We start from the raw sequence: 18,099 nt of genomic DNA, 5'->3' as shown, positions 1-18,099 counted from the left end.
CAATAAACGAAGCGCGTAACGGATAAAGCTTCGCTGGACCCTTTCTATCCGAATGATCTGCGTTGCATGATGCGGGGACCATACGCACACTGCATATTCAAGGATGCTGCGAACTAAAGCACAATACAATGATTGGAGAGCATAGATGTCCTTGAAGAATCTGGTATTTCGTCGAACAAATCCTAGGGCTGCAAACGCCTTCGCAGTAGTAACGCAGATGTGTTCATCAAACCGAAGCTTATTATCGATAATAACTCCAAGATCACGAATTGAGTCAACTCGTTCCAAGAGCTCCGATCCAACGAAATAGTCGAATCCAATGCGTGATTGTCGGCGTGAGAATACAACAGACTTGCATTTTTTTACATTTAATTCCATGCCATTTTCCGTGCACCACAAGTTCAGCTCGTTAACATCGTCCTGGAGTGCGCAGCAGTCAAGCATAGACGTTACGATCCTATAGATTTTTAAATCGTCGGCGTAGAGCAATTTTTGCGATTTAAGTCGGTAACATAGGTCATTTATAAACAAAATGAAAATCAATGGTCCCAGAACGCTACCTTGAGGCACACCAGATGCGATGGAATATGTGCGAGAGTGATTACCATTGATGTTGACGAACGCTTTTCGCTGCGTCAGATATGATCGCAGCCATTCAGCTATCCAGCTAGGAAACCCTAAGTGTTTGAGCTTTGCAATTGCAAGATCATGCGGTACTTTGTCAAACGCTTTGGAAAAGTCAAAATATATGGCATCTACCTGGCATCGTTTCTCAAGTTCCGACGAGAGAAAGCTGGTGAATGCCATGAGGTTCGTAGTGGTCGACCGCTTCTTTACGAATCCGTGCTGGAATTCTGATATCAGTGGTTCGGATGCAGCATACAGAATATTGTGAACTAATCCCTCGAAGACTTTGGCGAGGCAGCATAGAATCGAAACCCCACGGTAGTTCTCAACGGTGTGACTGGCGCCTGCTTTGAAGATCGGAGTAACTGAAGCGGTTTTCCAAAGCTCCGGAAAAGTGCTGATGCGAAGCGATTTATTGAAAATTATTGTCAACGGTGCTTGTAGAGATTCGGCGCATTCTCTCAGGAATAACGGAGGAAGATTGTCGGTTCCAGGTCCTTTGTTTACGTCAAGATTTTCCAAAGCGGAAGTTACGTCATGCTGTGCGATGTCAAAAGGCAAGAGGTTCAGATCAAAAGTTGGACAGTTTCTGAGGTTGGCAGGGGAGAAAGCTGGAGAGCTTGAATTATGTACGCTTTCAAAGAAATCGGCAAACAGATTTGCAACGTCGATGGGCGAATTAGCGCTGACTTCTTTGAACGTCATCTCGGCAGGAAGACGGGGTGACTGTTTACGATTTCGTATGAACGACCAGAAGGTAGAGGGATTCTGCTTCGCTGACGATTCCACGCGGGCAACGTAGCTCCTGAACGCAGCCGTTTGGCATTTCTCATATTGAGCTTCAATGATGCTTAAACTGTTGCGATTTTCAACGGTTCGCGCACGAAAGTACCGCTTCCGCGATTTGCGTACAACATTGCGAAGGTGTTGTAGCTCCGCTGTCCACCATGGATGTTTGAAAGGATGGTGTCGACGTCGTCGGCGTGGAACATGCTCATCCAGAATTGCATACAGGACGTCATAAAAAATACATACCGTATCGTCGGTGTCTTTGCCGCGAATTCCCTCGAATATTTTTCCATGAATTTCCTATAAGGTATTTCGTAAGTTCTGGGAGACATTCTGAGGAAAACCCGTGGAAGAATCCCTGCAATTACTTTGGGAGAAATCCCTAAAGGAGTATCCAGAATCTCGGGACAATTTCTGGTAAAGATTCCGGGAAGAATTTTGAATAATGCATAGAATATCTGTAAAAACTCTCAGGTGGATCACTGCAAGAAATCCGGTATAACTACAAGAAACAGCCTGGCTCTGAAAAAATGCAAGAGAAGAATTCAATGAGAAATGTCAGCAATAACTCCTGTGGAAATCTCAGAAGGCACTCTGGAAAAAAATCTTAGGAGAAAATCCAGGGTAAATAAAGAAAAACTCTGAGAGACATCTCATGACCAACATCGGAAGGAATCTTCTGAGAGAAGTTCCAGGAGATACTCCGAGATAAATCTCAGGTAAAACGTCAAAATAAACCTCGCGAAAACTTTTAACAAATTCCTGTAGGAGACATCTCGAAGAAAGCCCAAAGCAATGGTTTGAAGATATCACAGGAAACAAATTAAAGAAATCTTTTGAGGAACTCTTGCACTAAATTCGTGAAAACTCCTTCAGAAACCTTGCCCAAGAAACAATTTTTGCTTTAAGAAATGTTTCTCAAAGCAACGTTATTAAGCTGCAAGTCGTATTATATTTGAATAATTTTGAAATAAAACTGTTCTTCAACTCTTGTTCGCCCAAAAATGAGAATCTATTCAACATCAACCGTTATATAAGCACGATTAAATGAATGTTTATCCAATGATCGTTCATCGGTTGTGAAACTCTTGTTCAACGTTAGAACCATCAGCAATTTACACAAACATCATAAACTTTTCTTCAACGTTTATTAAACAATGTTGTATGACGCCATTTGTTTAATCATTTAAGAATGGTTTTAGAAACCATTATTGTGCATTAGCGGCATAGTGCATAGTAACAAGCTTTCTTAGATATTTATTCCACCATAATACAATCAAAACATGCTGGGGCCGTGATACAACTCACGAAATTTATTTCTATTAATAGATATGGTTTAACAAGTGCTACAAAAACGATTCTTAAACGTTTCTTCAATATCATTGTAACAATAAAATAGCAAAAATGATTTAACTTTCTACATTTCTACATTTGTATTGAATCTGGAATATTTCTCTCTGATTATGTACCCCCAACATCTTTATTTTATTACATTTTATGAGACAAATCACATCAATGGAAAGACTCGAACTCTGGACCTTTGGGTTCACACTCGTCTGCATCCGCTCTGCTTCAATCCGAATTACATGAATCGGCAAATTTCAGCAGTATATAAATATTCAATCCCTGAGTCGAATACAAATGCTGCTTAAACATTGCTTAAATATTTTATTCAACTAATTATAAACATAAACATTGAAGCTGATCAATGTTGGAATAATTGTGACCGCAACGTTTAATCATAAGGCATGCATGCTAATTATTTTACTAGTCCGTCAGTAATTCACGGTGTTGTGTTGTGAGATTGGTATCTCTTCGAATTTTTGATTAATTTGAACGCCTAAACAAGTAAACTATGTTTTATTTTCACCGCTTCTGTTCTGTGTCGGGAGAAGAATGTGTAACGCTTGTGTATATCTCCAAGCAGCTATAAAATATGAACATAAGGAAGCTGAGCCCGGTTTGACCGGTACCTCCAAAGTGGGTACCAATACCAAACAGAGGAGCCGCCCAGGATCCACCTCAGCTGCATTTTCTGGTGTTTTTGTTGCTGATTTTGCTGTTGTTGGAGTGGGTAGTGTAAAAGGTGAGTTAGAATATTTCTGAAAAGTGAATATTTTGAGCTGCTGCAAGAAGTTTGTTTGATCTTCAAGCTTGTAGCCGCGGATGCTTCTCTTAGGCTCTTAATCAGCAATCGTGTTTACAAAAAGGAGCAGGGCGAACAACGATAATTAAGTGATACAGTACCATTGCTAATCAACGTTACTTGAATAAAAGTGTTACATTTGTATTGAAGAAACATGGTAGCAACTTGTTGTTAAGCTATATCAGTGTGCTTGAATAAAATGATCAAGCAAAAGTTGTTAAACTTTAAATAAGCTACTTGTTCGATTGATGATCATATGTGGAATAACGGCATCTAATACGTCAGAAGCAGCTTGTATTCTATCTTTATTGGAGCACTATTAGACAGATAATGTGAACACCTAAGCAACTGTCTTTCAACTTTTGTACCATTGGTTATTCAATGAGCAGAAATATGTTTAATAAACATGCAGTTTTCACTGCATGAAACATTTATTTGCCATTTTGTTCAACATTTACTCTTGTACAACTGTCGGCGCCTTTGTAGCACATTTAATCAACTGGCATGTTTATTAATGATTTTGAATTGTTACTTGGGTGGAGGAACTTTAGTAGAAACTCCAGGAATAACTCTTTTAGCAACTCTGAAAGACATTCTGTGAAGATCTTCTGGGGAAGTCCCAAGAAGAACACCGGAAGGGATCGGGTAAAATTTCCGTGAGGAGTGCCGAAAGAAATTTCACGATTTATCCCGACAGATATTCTTATAGTGTATTCGGGATAAATTCTGGTGGAAATCCTACGAAGATTTCATTCAGCAAAACACTGGAGGAACTCTGGGAAGAAATAGCATCCCCGTGAAAAACTCCTGGAGAAATCGGTTGGAATTCAGGAATCCTGGAAGGAATCCGGAAGTATACCTTTCCGGAAAAAAATCAAAAAGGAATACCAAGAAAAATAGCGTCAAAAATGCGGAAGGAATTTTATAAGTAATCCTGGGAGACATTCCAGGAGGTATTTTTAAAGAAGTTCCAGAAAGAAATTCTGACGGAATTTCTGGAAAAAATCCTTGTAGCGAAATTTCTATATGGATTTTTACTACCAGGTTCATACGACCCAATGTTTTTTTTATCGGAGTAAAATTTCCCTGAGTACTCCAGAAATTCCCTGAGTATTCCAGGTTTTTCCCTGTTAAATAAAATTCCCTGAGGATTCCCGGTTTTCCAGGTTTTTCCAGGTAGTAGGCACCCTGTGTTATTAATTGATCACCCATTAGAGCCATTTAGTCGTTTCCATACGCGATACTTCGCCGCAGTCATCAATCGTGTTATTGCGCATTTCCCACCCCACTGGACCCCTATCGCAGTTAGTAAAAGTGCGGTATCGTGAAAAAAAAACTGCGATTTTGCATCGAATCGTGTCGGTGTCTTCTGCGCACTTATTCAGCACCTTGTAATGCATAAGTGCGCAGAAGACACCGACACGATTTGATGCAAAACCGCAGTTTTATTCACGATCCCGCACTTATCGATCCCGCAAAAAGATATTATAGTACGAGATGAAGATTGTCGCTCTCGTAGCTGTCCGCAACATTTCCGGGCCACGTCTGTCAAACGGTTTGTTTACACAGCATCAGCTGGTGGCGATGAAAGGCTAACATATGAAAGTGTCTAAAATAGAATATGTCAGCCTCCATACTGAGTGACGAAATCTTGAAAAATTTTGTTGCTGAAATCAATGATTTGAGTTATTTGAGCCGAACATTAACCATAGAAGTTTTTGTCAGGTTCTTCAACGCCGTCTAACAAAAAAATGCTAATTTTGTTTTCAGAAACGAGTACTACGCATGTGAGAAAAAGTGATTCAGGGTATAATCAAATGTTAAGATAGAAACATTGAAAGGCAAGTGCGAGGAACTAGGGATCCCAATGCAAAGCGTGCTGATTATCGTCGATGATCAGCATAGTCGGTGTAGTGATTTCAAGACATCCACATTCTGTTTTGACAGATATGTACCTGCGATGCTCCGACGCCAGAACAATGGGACCACTAGCGACAATCTCTATCTTGTACTATAATATCTTTTATCCCACACTTATAGTAACTGAGATAGGGGTGGGGTACAGTGGGGTGGGAAATGCGCAATATTTGAATTAGTTTTATCAAATTTTACAAACTTCTTCCCTTTCATTTCTCTTGGAAGAGAAGTAAAGCTGTTGGTCTGATGAACAAGCCCAGTGATAAAAATCGTGTTACTAACAAAATGAAAGAAGCAAACGCGGTAGGCACTTCGTCTGCGACCCAACTATATGATGTTGATCCATTCATCGTTATGTCCACGTATCCGCCTTTTCAGTCACGGCGGAAAACTATATTCTACTAACTCTTCCGTCGCATCCTTTCATCACCGACAGCACTCGTCCACTAAGTAATCCGATTCATAAACGATGATTACAGGCTCACCCACTCTCAAAACCGTGGGGTCTTTAATACACTTACACGGAAAGATCGATGTACACAGAGCAAGAAGTAACTTTCACGCCCGTGCCCGTGTAGCTGCCGGCTTAGAATAGCACTACGGACCCCCTGTTCCGGGGGTAAAAGTCCACCAAACAGGGAACCCCAATCCAAGGTGTCAGGCGACCCGTGCTGATGGATGAATGATTGAGGGGGTTTCAAAGATGCTCGATCGTTAACGGAGCCCGTAACGTGGGTAGATCACCTTTTCGTGTTGAGTTACGGAGTAAAATCTACCGAAACCTAGTGTCGTCCTACTTTTCCAATTTTGGAATATGCGTTCTGGCAATTCAAGGAATCATAGTATTTAGTCCTTGTCACTGGTATCGTGGTGGCTTACGGTCTCTGAATAAAACTAAGTTAACCAACTTTACTTTGCAGATAGTTAAAAACCTCGCCGTTCGAGGCTAAACTTGATGCAAAGGACATCAAATCGGGTTAGGGATCCATGTATGTACTAACTCTTCAAAGACAGGTAAGTGCTGGTATGCAAGGAACATACTAGAATCCTTATTATTGAACATATGCTCCATTATTGGAATGGTATTGCTGCTAATGTTAAAACCCGGGTTCTAAACTTCTTACTGGGGAGAATTTAGCAGTAAAACAAGGGTGATGCTAGGTTTCCGATGCATGGCCAATATCAGTACTCTTGTTTTGTTTTCTAAGAAAACAAAACAAAAACTGTATCAAAATCGATACTTTATTGCCCCTCAATGGCAATTGAGTAATGCGACATGCACTACACTAAGGATACGGGTAATGTCACAATAGATCTAAAAACTGGTCGCAGTGACAAACCCGAACAGGAATAAAAAAAAAAAAAAAACTTTCACGCAGCGATCGAAAAGACAAAAGATTTCATGCAAACTTGTGTGAAAATTCACGCAAATTAGTGTAAACCCGGATCAGCACATTGTTTGTGCTGATCCAGTCGTACGCAAATATGAGTGAAAAATCCTTTGTCTTTTCGTAAGTTACTCATTCACTGTGTACTTTCGTTTTAGGGTGTAGGCGGAAGATAATAGTAGGCATCCATCGCTGCTAGTACTCATCCACCAGCCTCTCCATTAAGGTATACAGGGGATGGCCAAAATGTTTGGGATAGGCAACTTTTTTTCTCTCACAAAAAAGTTCAACATGCTATAACTTTCCATAGAGTGCATAAAAAAATCTCAAATTTTTACTGTTTATCAACCTACATATTATATCTGCAACATTGGTATAAATTTGGGCTCGATTGAATAATTTTTCGCAAAGTAAGAACCGTTCGGGTAAAACACTATTTTTTAGACAACTCATTTTTGAGCTATCATATCTTGGAAACCAGTGAACCGAATTGAATAAAATTTTTAACGTACACTAACAATATATAAATGCTTCACAAACTATTAAAACATAGATACTTTTTGAACGTTGAAAAAAGATATCATGGATTGATACTTTTTGGATTTTTCTCGAAAAAATGTAATTTTTTTAAGTCAATGTCAATAAATTTTAGTGTTGATGTCCAAAGATTTTCCACTTCTGTTCTCAAGTTATCTTTAATCAGATATATTAGAGCCTATTTAGATTAAAAGAAGAACACGTTTAGTAATTTTTGAGTGGTATTGTAAATTTGACTTATTTTCCCCTATATGAGTAAAAATTTCAACCAGGTATAACTTAACTCGCCGTGAGAAAATATTACATTTTATAACGTTGTATTAAGTATCAATATATTGTTGATAAACGTTAAAAAATTCATTCAATTCGGTTCACTGGTTTCCGAGATATGACAGCTCAAATATGAGTTTCCTAAAAAATAGTGTTTTACCCGAACAGTTCTAACTTCGCGAACAATTATTTAATCGAGCCCAAATTTGTACCAATGATGCACATATAACAGGTTGATAAACAGTCAAAATTTGAGATTTTTTGGTGCACTCTATGAAAAGTTGAAGCATGTTGAAATTTTTTGTGGGAGAAAAAAAGTTGCCTATCCCAAACATTTTGGCCACCACCTGTAGATTTTAATCAGGGATTTAATCCCACCCCCCACCCCCCTCCCTAAATCCGGCACCGGTCCCAGTCTACATTAGACACCGTGACATGATCGCGCATCTTTTACGGTTGCACAAAACCTCCGCATATGGTTCCGATTCATGCTTTCCTTTCCATAATCTCATCGTGCTGCTACAATGAATTCGATTGTTTGCTGCTCATTCTATCCTTACCGTGGATCATATTGGCTAATCTTTCGATTCAGGGGGTAATATTTGAAGCTTCAGGCTTTTCCAGACACTTGCTTGTGGATGTTGAAAAAAAAAAACAAAATAACTCACACATTATTCACATTTAACTTTACAGGAGCAAGAAAAAGTACGTTGAACACATTTTTGCTTTAAAGAGTAAAGACGGAGATTTTTCTAAAATCAAAGGTAAAAGTTTCATAACAGACGGTACCGGCACAATATGGTGCTTAACAACGCACGCCAATCACAACAAAGGGACTAAAACCATCTCTGCTGAAATAGAACATTTCGATGGTGCTGTCGGACGGTAAGAGAGTGAATTATATATTTAATATTTATATGCATGATTATTAACAGCCTTGATAAGCACGAGAAAGAGTGGAATGAATGAGGGGGTAAGTACTCTCTTTTCCATGCGTCTCTTTTTTGAGCAAAAAAAGAAAAAAGAAGGCTTCACTATTATAACTTTAAATGCTAAAATAAAAATTTAATAAAAAAAATTCTCGTTATTCTCGTTCGCCATACCAACAGGTTTGATTTTTATATTAAAATCGAAAATCACAACCGCTGTGCAAATGCTCGAGATGTAAAATGCACAAGGAACTTCACATTTGGATCGATTATTCACGTCAAAAACATCTTGTCATTCCCAGCAGATCAATTGAATAATATAGGTTGGCCCGTGTTGAAGTTTGGCATACGACCTTCGCTGCAGTCGTCAAAGGTAGGTATCATGGCGAGGATTTTCTCTAAATAAATTTAACGAAAAGTGCTTCATGTTGATGAAAATCAAGTACATTTTCAATGGAAATTATGTTACAAACAGATACTTACTTACTTTGCTATGCAGCCAATAAGTTGCCCCAGAAGATTCGTTTTCTGTAATAAATATGATAATCCTACAATTAACATCTTTTGTTCACATTTTTTAATTTAATATCACTGCCATACCTCTTGAAATTTTACCTCCTTGCTGAGCTCATACTGAAGCCGATCAATCAATGTAACTGGAAGTAGGAATCGGTTCAAGTGCAACGCCGTAATCGAACTGCGGCTGATCAGTTGCGCTTGGATCAGCTTAACGGCAATGTCGAAAGCCTCTTCTAAACGACCGTAGTTGATGTATAGCTGCAGCAGCTTCGTTGGAGTCTTATTCTAAAGTGGGGACGAAAATGGAACATGCGTGAGTAGAGATGATTTCAAATTGAAAAAAAAAACTTCGACTTACCATACACCAGTCGGTCAGCCACTGCGGTGGAAAGGCATTTTTCGATATGATCTGATTCATAGCCATGACGTGGCACGCTTCCTGGTCCTTGGTTTCATTCGATAGGCAGTGTTTTAGGAACTTCCATGCGGTATCAGTGCTGTCTTGGCTGATTACTGAATCTGAAAAGAGCGCGAAAGAATTTCCTATATAACGGTGCCCTAACAGATCACGAACAGTTTCAGTTTTAGAGCGCTGTCGGTGTATCAAACCTAGTAGCGGGGTCAGAAAGTAGATGGATGCCAAATTCCCAAACACCTTAAGGCCGCACGGGACGACGTGTAATTTTTCCTATCTTCCTTCTCATTCTAACAACTTGCCTCACGATTTTGAAGATGCAAATATCAATTTCCACTGCACTGACGTAGCTGAAACTTTAGTCGATTGTGCACCGCAAGTGAGCAAATGAACGATCAAATTTCTAGCCAATAATATGAAGTAGAAGTTGAGATTTGCATCTTACTAACAACAGAGCAATGGCGGACGGTTCAACCACCGTCCCGTCCGGCCTTAAGCCGTTTATACACAGGGTCAAATATATGTCCAAAAAGAAATCAATGCTCAAACATCTTGTTTGACTCGATCGAATGTTCATAAGTTTCAAACTGGTGTTGTTTTTTGAGTTCTTTCCTTGTGAAGTATTTGACCCTGTGTACTTAAGCCTTTCAACCCCTCGCCTTTTTTAACTAAACTCCATCTATTTTTATTTGGTCCTTCCTAGCCTCTTTGTGCTATTTTGTATGGATCACTCGCTATTTCGCGAAATTGTGACCTTGGTTTATTCACCGTGTGTGAAGCGGATAATGTGATGGTTAAATCACGTTCTATGAAAAATTATAAAAGCAAATTTTACCACACACCTGCTAAGTTGTTCTTGTGCAGCCAGTCCCAGTTGTCGGCAGTTTCCTGCAGGCTACACATCACGCACGACGTGGCCAAACTTTCGTACACCGGCAGCACGCTTCTGTCCAGAGCATGCGCTAACTTGAACGCTGTCGAGTACAATTTGGCATTTGCCAGAATGACTATCAGTTCGTTGGTGTCCACATCGAGCACTGCTCGATAGTCTTCCAGATGTTTGGAGATTTCCAGGACCGCCTCCGTCACCATGAGTTCCTTACGAACATCCTGCAGACTGATTACCTCGATCTGCGGTGTCTAAAAAAAACGAAATATTGTAGACACATTGGAAGATTCTTTCAAGTCGGATTTACTTACCGATTCTTCTTGGGATTTGCTCTCCTTGAAGATGGATGGCTTTGCAATCCAAGCGTATTCGGGAACCACCAGATTTAACGCATTTATACACTTGAGCAAGGCTTCGCAACGCATCTTCAAGAACACCAGCGAGTTGCACTCCAGATGACATCGCATCGCCTTTTCGTATGCAATCAGAGCAGCTGTAATTAGATATATACATGATGAAATAAACAGAATGCAATTAAGCATAAAGCAGGAGTAACCTTTACGCATATTCCCCTGCAGAATATGATACGAATACAAGAAATCGTAGTGACTATTCTCGGAGATTTCCACCGAGCGGGCGTGCATCTCCATAATGTTCTGGAAGTCGGCTTCCAGTCCATAATACGGAAGGTCTACCAGCACGTTGAACTTCTTCGCTTGGAACAGCCGCCACACCAACTGCCTCAAACAGTCCTTCTTCCTAGTAATCTCGCAATTGTACACCAGCGAGTGGTACGCCTCCTCATAGTGGCCCAGCTCCATGTGGCTGCTAAAGTCGATGCTCTGGAACATGGCCTGTTGCTTGCTGTGGACCGACGTGCCGATGGCAATTTGAGCCAACACGTTGATACAGTCGTACGCTCCGTAGTGTTCGAACAGGCGAATGACCTTCAGGTAAAAAATACTAAGCATCTCGTCCGGTGGCACCGACGACGAATCGGACGGTTTGGTGAAGTTGATGAGGTATGGTTCCTTGTGGATCCCCTTTGCCGATTGGGGAAACAGGTCGAGAGCTTTCGCATTTTCTCCATTCATCAGGTAAGATTTGGCCAGAATGAAATTTCCTGAAAGAAATGCCATATTTTTAAATTCAAGGAAACGCTAAACTATCAGGCGAATATGTGATTCATTTAGTGCATGCTGGCGAGGAGTGCCAACATTTGAATATTTAATTTTAATACGAAACAGAAAAAATAACGTTGGTAGCGCGAAATATTAGTACACGGATACCGACCATGGCTTACAAGCAGTTTATATTATTTTATTCATTTTAACTACTTTTCTAACCACTCCAATTAGGGCGAAACTGGAAGCATTTCCTCATTTTTTTGGTTTTTGATTTTTTATTAAATAACGAAGCAATATTTTCAAAATCGGTTTTCGTGCACATTTAGATTATGCATCAGGGTACCTTCTGATTTTTTTTACGCGGTAAAAAATGTTTTTCGTTTTTGCAGAAACCATTTTTTAGTGAAATTTCGTTCAAAAATGGTTTCTGCAAAAAAGAAAAACATTTTCTACCACGTAAAAAAATCAGAAGGTACCCTGATGCATACTCTACATGTGCACTAAAACCGATTTTGAAAATATTGCTTCGTTAGTTAATAAAAAATCAAAAACCAAAAAGTGAGGAAATACTTCCAGTTTCGCCTTAAGGCTTAATAATCTCAACTTAGTTATATTCTCGGACTATGGTAAAAACGCATGGAAAGGAAAAGCGTATCGAAATTGACCCAGACCCACCTCACTGAATTAATCGAAGGCAAAATTGAACTTTTTGTATGCCATTCTTTTTGCGTGATCTGATCGAGTGGACCCGTCAAGTAAAATTCTCCCAAATCTTCACAACAGGACGTGCTTTCAGATTATTGTAGATCTTTACGTTAGGGAGAGAAATCTTTACTTTCTATTTATCAATTTTGGCATTCTCTGCCCCTTGTTGTTTTTTTCCAAAACTTAAAACATGGCCAGTTACAGTATCAAAGACTTCTTTTATTCCTGCATGGAATAATCCGCGCTGAAAACTTGGGAATATTATCTGGAAATACTAGGAAAATCCCACGTGGAATATTGAAAGAAACTCCCAAAGTATTCCGGAAGAAAGCTCTATAGAAATCCTAGGAGAAAGCCCAGGAGGCATCTCGGATGGAATCCAGCAGGAATTACTGAAAGAATATCAGAATAAATCCCTAGACGAATTTGCGAAAGAATCCCGAAGGAATGGATGAAGGATTCTTTGAAAGAATCTCGGAAGCAATCCTTTTAATGATCTTTGAACAGAATTCCATGAAAGACTCCCGGGAGGATTCCCTAAAACAATCCAAGAAATCCCTTAAGAGTAAGACCATTACTCCTTAAGGACAAGGTATTTGGAGTACATAGCTCAAAATTTCTAGAGCACCGTTTTTTAGAACCGTTGAACGGATTTGGATGAAAATGCATCACGCTAATTGTTCAGTGGTTGTCAACAGCGTGATGCATTTTAATCCAAATCCGTTCAACGGTTCTAAAAAACGGTGCTCTAGAAATTTTGAGCAATGTACTCCAAATACCTTGTCCTTAAGTGATTCTGGGAGAAAAATCCAGTACCCTGGGAGGAAATTCAGAAGGAATTTCCGGAGAAATCTCAGAAGAAATTCTGAGAGGAAGCCTTGAAGAAATTTCAGAAGAAATTCCTGAAAGTATCCCGGGAACGATCTGTGAAAGAATCCTGGAAAGATAAAATCTTTCGGGAAGAAATACCAGAAAGAATCCGTAGATATCTAGTAGGTATCTAGTAGATCCGTAGGAATCCTTGAAGGAATACCGAGAGGAATCCCTGAAATAATCTTGGAGGAATTCCTAAAGGAAACCCGAAAAAAATCAATGAAGACATCGCTGGAGGATTCCTTGAAAAATATCTCGGGAACAATCTCTAGAATCTCGGAAGGAATTAATTGAGCTCCTAGGAATCCACTTGAACGGTTTTGTCGAAGTTGCCGTCTTTATATTTTTCACTCAGCCGAGACATGGAACACAAAAGTGTTTTTTACCTTCTGTGCCACCTGTTTGAAGGATTCCTTACTAATAATCAAATACGCAAACATTACGGAAATACCATGTGCGCACCTAACTTTGCGCAGGTCCAAACTTTGCGCATTTTTTGTAAAATAACGAAAAAAATAACTAAATGTCAATATTTTTACAGTTTATTCATTGCACTAGCATTGTGTAAACCTAAACACTATTTGACGAATATTTGGTAGTAATAAAAAATCTTTGTTTATGTTGAATAATAAACAAAAAACACACAAAAACGTCAAAATTTGCATAGCCTTAACACGGGCGCCAAGAAGTAACTCTACTAAAAATCTACATTTTCCTCGATAAAACTGTGCAACGATAATTTATTTTGCAATTAATTGACAGAAAAGATGATATTCTAGTAATATCAATCACAGTTCATGTTCAATCACAGTTCATGTAAAATCGACCACGTTCTGATTGACGGACGGCACTTCTCCGACATTATCGATGTCAGGACCTATCGTGGCGCCAACATCGACTCCGACCACTATCTGGTGATGGTCAAACAGCGCCCAAAACTCTCCGTCATCAACAATGTACGGTACCGGCGACCGCCACGGTACAACCTGGAGGAAAAGAACGCAGCGAGGGCGGTAATGCTGCAGCAAGGGACTCGACAGAACGTTGAACGTTACAAACAGAAGCGGAAACAGCAGACCCGCCTCTTTCGGGAGAAAAAGCGCCGCCTGGAAGAAGCGGAGTGTGAAGAAATGGAACTGCTGTGCCGTTCCCAAGAAACACGGAAGTTCTATCAGAAGCTCAACGCATCCCGCAACGGCTTCGTGCCGCGAGCCGAAATATGCAGGGATAAAGACGGAGGCCTCTTGACGGACGGACGTGAGGTGATCGAAAGGTGGAAGCAGCACTTCGATCAGCACCTGAACGGCGTGGAGAACGTAGGCACGGGAGCCCACGGCAACGGAAGGAACGACGACGCCAGTGCAGCGGAGGACGGAAATGAACCAACTCCCACGCTGAGGGAAGTTAAGGATGCCATTCACCAGCTCAAAACCAACAAAGCAGCTGGTAAGGATGGTATCGCAGCTGAACTCATCAAGATGGGCCCAGAAAAGTTGGCCACCTGCCTGTACGGCTGATAGTCAGGATCTGGGAAACCGAACAGCTACCGGAGGAGTGGAAGGAAGGGGTAATCTGCCCCATTCACAAGAAAGGCGACCATTTGGAATGTGAGAACTTCAGGGCGATCACTATTTTGAATGCTGCCTACAAAGTGCTATCCCAGATCATCTTCCGTCGTCTGTCACCTAAAACAAATGAGTTCGTGGGAAGTTATCAAGCCGGCTTCATCGACGGCCGGTCGACAACGGACCAGATCTTTACCGTACGGCAAATCCTCCAGAAATGCCGTGAATACCAGGTCCCAACGCACCACCTGTTCATCGACTCCAAAGCGGCATACGATAGTATCGACCGCGCAGAGCTATGGAGAATCATGGACGAAAACGGCTTTCCTGGGAAGGTGACTAGACTGATTAAAGCAACGATGGACGGTGTGCAAAACTGCGTAAGGGTTTCGGGTGAACTATCCAGTTCATTCGTATCTCGCCGGGGACTGCGACAAGGTGACGGACTCTCATGTCTACTCTTCAACATCGCGCTGGAAGGTGTGATGCGACGAGCCGGGCTCAACAGCCGGGGAACGATTTTCACAAAATCCGGTCAATTTGTGTGCTTTGCGGACGACATGGACATTATCGCTAGAACATTTGGAACGGTGGCAGAACTGTACACCCGCCTGAAACGCGAAGCAGCAAAGGTCGGACTGGTGGTGAATGCCTCAAAAACAAAGTACATGCTGGTAGGCGGAACCGAACACGACCGGATCCGTCTGGGTAGTAATGTTACGATAGACGGGGATACTTTCGAGGTGGTGGAAGAATTCGTCTACCTCGGATCCTTACTGACGGCTGACAACAACGTGAGCCGTGAAATTCGGAGGCGCATCATCAGCGGAAGTCGGGCCTACTACGGGCTCCAGAAGAAACTGCGGTCGGAAAAGATTCACCCACGCACCAAATGCACCATGTACAAAACGTTAATAAGACCGGTGATCCTCTACGGGCACGAGACATGGACCATGCTCGAGGAGGACCTACAAGCACTCGGAGTTTTCGAGCGACGCGTGCTAAGAACGATCTTCGGCGGTGTGCAGGAGAACGGTGTGTGGCGGAGAAGGATGAACCACGAGCTCGCTGCACTTTACGGCGAACCCAGCATCCAGAAGGTGGCCAAAGCCGGAAGGATACGTTGGGCAGGGCATGTTGCAAGAATGCCGGACAACAACCCTGCAAAGCTGGTGTTTGCAACGGATCCGGTTGGCACAAGAAGGCGTGGAGCGCAGAGAGCACGATGGGCGGACCAGGTGGAGCGTGACTTGGCGAGCATTGGGTGCGACCGAGGATGGAGAGCGGCAGCCACAAACCGAGTATTGTGGCGTACTATTGTTGATTATGTCTTGTCTTAATGATGTTGAACAAATAAATGTATGGTAAGTGGGGGCAGGATGGGCCACCTAAGAAATGGATCCCTATAACTTTCTGAATATAAATCGCATTTCTCTGTATTCCACCACGACTCTCAGATACACTAGTCAGCTATGATATAACAGTATAAAAAGGTAATAAAGTTTGAAACCTGCTGACAAACAATTTTCAAAACATGACCCATCTTGCCCCACCTCATTTTAACGGGGGCAAGATGGGTCAGCTATAAGAAAACTCGATTTTCCTCCAACAAAAAATACTATATCTTCTAGTTTTTCTCTATACATCTAAGCTTCATAGACGTACAGATTACATGAAGAAAGTGTTGAAACATATCGGTAGATTATTCTCAGAACTAGAAGATTTTTGTTCGGGTAGCCATAAACGGACTTTGAAAACCTATATTTTTTGAAGGAAAATTAAAAAAAAATATGTTCTCAAATTTTGAGTGCTCTCATCGCTTCGATAATGTAGGTCACAGAATAGCCTTTCCATGAAAAATAAAACATTTTCATAACCTATGCAAACATACCGAAAAATTAGGGTGACCCATCTTGCCCCGTCTACACAATACACGTAGTTATATGGAATGTATAGCATAAGGAGTATAACGAAAAAATATTTTATTTATTTCTGTGCGAGAAACGTATAGAATTTTCAAAACAATATACCACTTTTTTGTGTATCCCCGTCGTTCATCTGGGAAAATTATTGAAAGATTCAAAAAATACAGGGTGTTAGGTTCCTGAGTGCAAACTTTTTAGAGGGTGATAGAGGACCATAAATGGGGAAAAAATTGTTCTACGCATATGGTCAAATCTCAACCGTTACGTAGTTATTGAACTTTCCATGTTGGTGACTCTCATTGCCTAAGCTGGCTATAACTTGAAAATGGTCAAATTGATCGCAATTTTTTTACCCTTTTTCGAAAGATTATTGAATTTTCTATCAAATGGCATCTTTGAATCGATTGGTTTAGTTAAATAACTAAGTTTCCTAGAGCAAACTAGCTCAAAATAGCGTGTTTTAATTTGTTTTTGTCAATTATCTTTGAAACATGCGTAATAAATGAAAATTCTTTCTTTGGCAAAGTTTTGGCTCCTGTTCCACTCTACATTTCGTTCTTTGACATCAAGCGTCTATCTCTTATTGTTTTCTTGCAATTTCGATTTAAACATCGCATTTCAGGTCAAAAATTTGCAACTGTCAAGGTAAGCACTTTTTTGCGCACTGTGCCGCACATTTAAATCGAAATTGCTAGGAAACGATAAGAGCTAGAAGCTTGGTGTCAAAGAACGAAATGTAGAGTTGAACAGGGGCCACAACTTTGTCAAAAAAAGAATTTTTATTTATTACGTTTCAAAGATAATTGACAAAAACAAATCAAAACACACTATTTTTAGCTGTTTTACTCTAGAAAACTTAGTTAATTAACTAAACCAATCGATTCAAAGATGCCATTTGATAGAAAATTCAATAATCTTTCGAATAAGGGTCAAAAAATTGCGATAAGTTTGACCATTTTCAAGTTATAGCCAGTTAAGACAATGAGAGTCAAAAACATGGGAAGTTCAATAACTACGTAACGGTTGAGATTTGACCATATGCGTAGAACAATTTTTTTCACCATTTATGGTGCTCTATCACCCTTTAAAAAGTTTGCACTCACGAACCTAACACCCTGTATATTGTGCGATTGAAAACGGTACTGACCCATCTTGCCCCCTGACCCATCTTGCCCCCACATACCATATATATGTATCATGTTTAATTTTTCATTAATGGGAGAATAGTGGTGCGCAATGTTTGGAACCATTATTTGCGCTGTGTTCCTAATTTTTGCGCACTTTCAGTAAATGAATATTGCACGTGAATACATGCACAGAACAGATGTGTATCTTCGAACAAATTTGAAGTTTCGAGGTGGAAGTCGTGAAGTTGTCACTTGGAGAACTAGATTGGAATGAATTTCCATAGGAAAAATAAAAAATCATCAAAGCGTGCTATGCCGTCTTCCTATGCTCGCTGTAGGCAAAAGCTTGAC

General features: G+C 40.5%; 2 protein-coding genes across 4 annotated transcripts in view; one reads left to right on the top strand and one right to left on the bottom strand.

Moving 5' to 3' along the window:
* Positions 1 to 9,161, top strand: part of LOC109399476 (E3 ubiquitin-protein ligase TRIM33) — a 36,019-nt gene extending 26,858 nt beyond the window's left edge. The window contains exons 4-5 of one of the 3 annotated variants that reach the window (XM_019671922.3): positions 8,368 to 8,559; positions 8,784 to 9,161. In XM_019671922.3, the coding sequence (XP_019527467.3) occupies positions 8,368 to 8,559; positions 8,784 to 9,009 (418 nt within the window). In that variant the 3' untranslated portion in view covers positions 9,010 to 9,161. Of the gene's footprint in view, positions 1 to 5,915; positions 5,994 to 8,367; positions 8,560 to 8,783 lie in introns of those variants that run through there. The other 2 variants (XM_019671923.3, XM_062852499.1) reach the window with 2 other exon arrangements.
* Positions 9,026 to 18,099, bottom strand: part of LOC109399475 (nuclear pore complex protein Nup160 homolog) — a 30,746-nt gene continuing 21,672 nt past the window's right edge. The window contains exons 13-18 of the mRNA XM_019671919.3: positions 10,983 to 11,549; positions 10,738 to 10,919; positions 10,380 to 10,677; positions 9,481 to 9,641; positions 9,204 to 9,407; positions 9,026 to 9,131 (exon numbers count right to left, since the gene is read on the bottom strand). Coding sequence (XP_019527464.3) covers positions 9,087 to 9,131; positions 9,204 to 9,407; positions 9,481 to 9,641; positions 10,380 to 10,677; positions 10,738 to 10,919; positions 10,983 to 11,549 — 1,457 coding nt within the window. The 3' untranslated portion in view covers positions 9,026 to 9,086. The remainder of the gene's footprint in view (positions 9,132 to 9,203; positions 9,408 to 9,480; positions 9,642 to 10,379; positions 10,678 to 10,737; positions 10,920 to 10,982; positions 11,550 to 18,099) is intronic.

This window comes from Aedes albopictus, chromosome 2 (genome assembly GCF_035046485.1).
Source record: "Aedes albopictus strain Foshan chromosome 2, AalbF5, whole genome shotgun sequence".
In the NCBI taxonomy this organism is placed as follows: Eukaryota; Metazoa; Arthropoda; class Insecta; order Diptera; family Culicidae; genus Aedes; species Aedes albopictus.
This window is presented reverse-complemented; position numbering and strand designations above follow the sequence as displayed.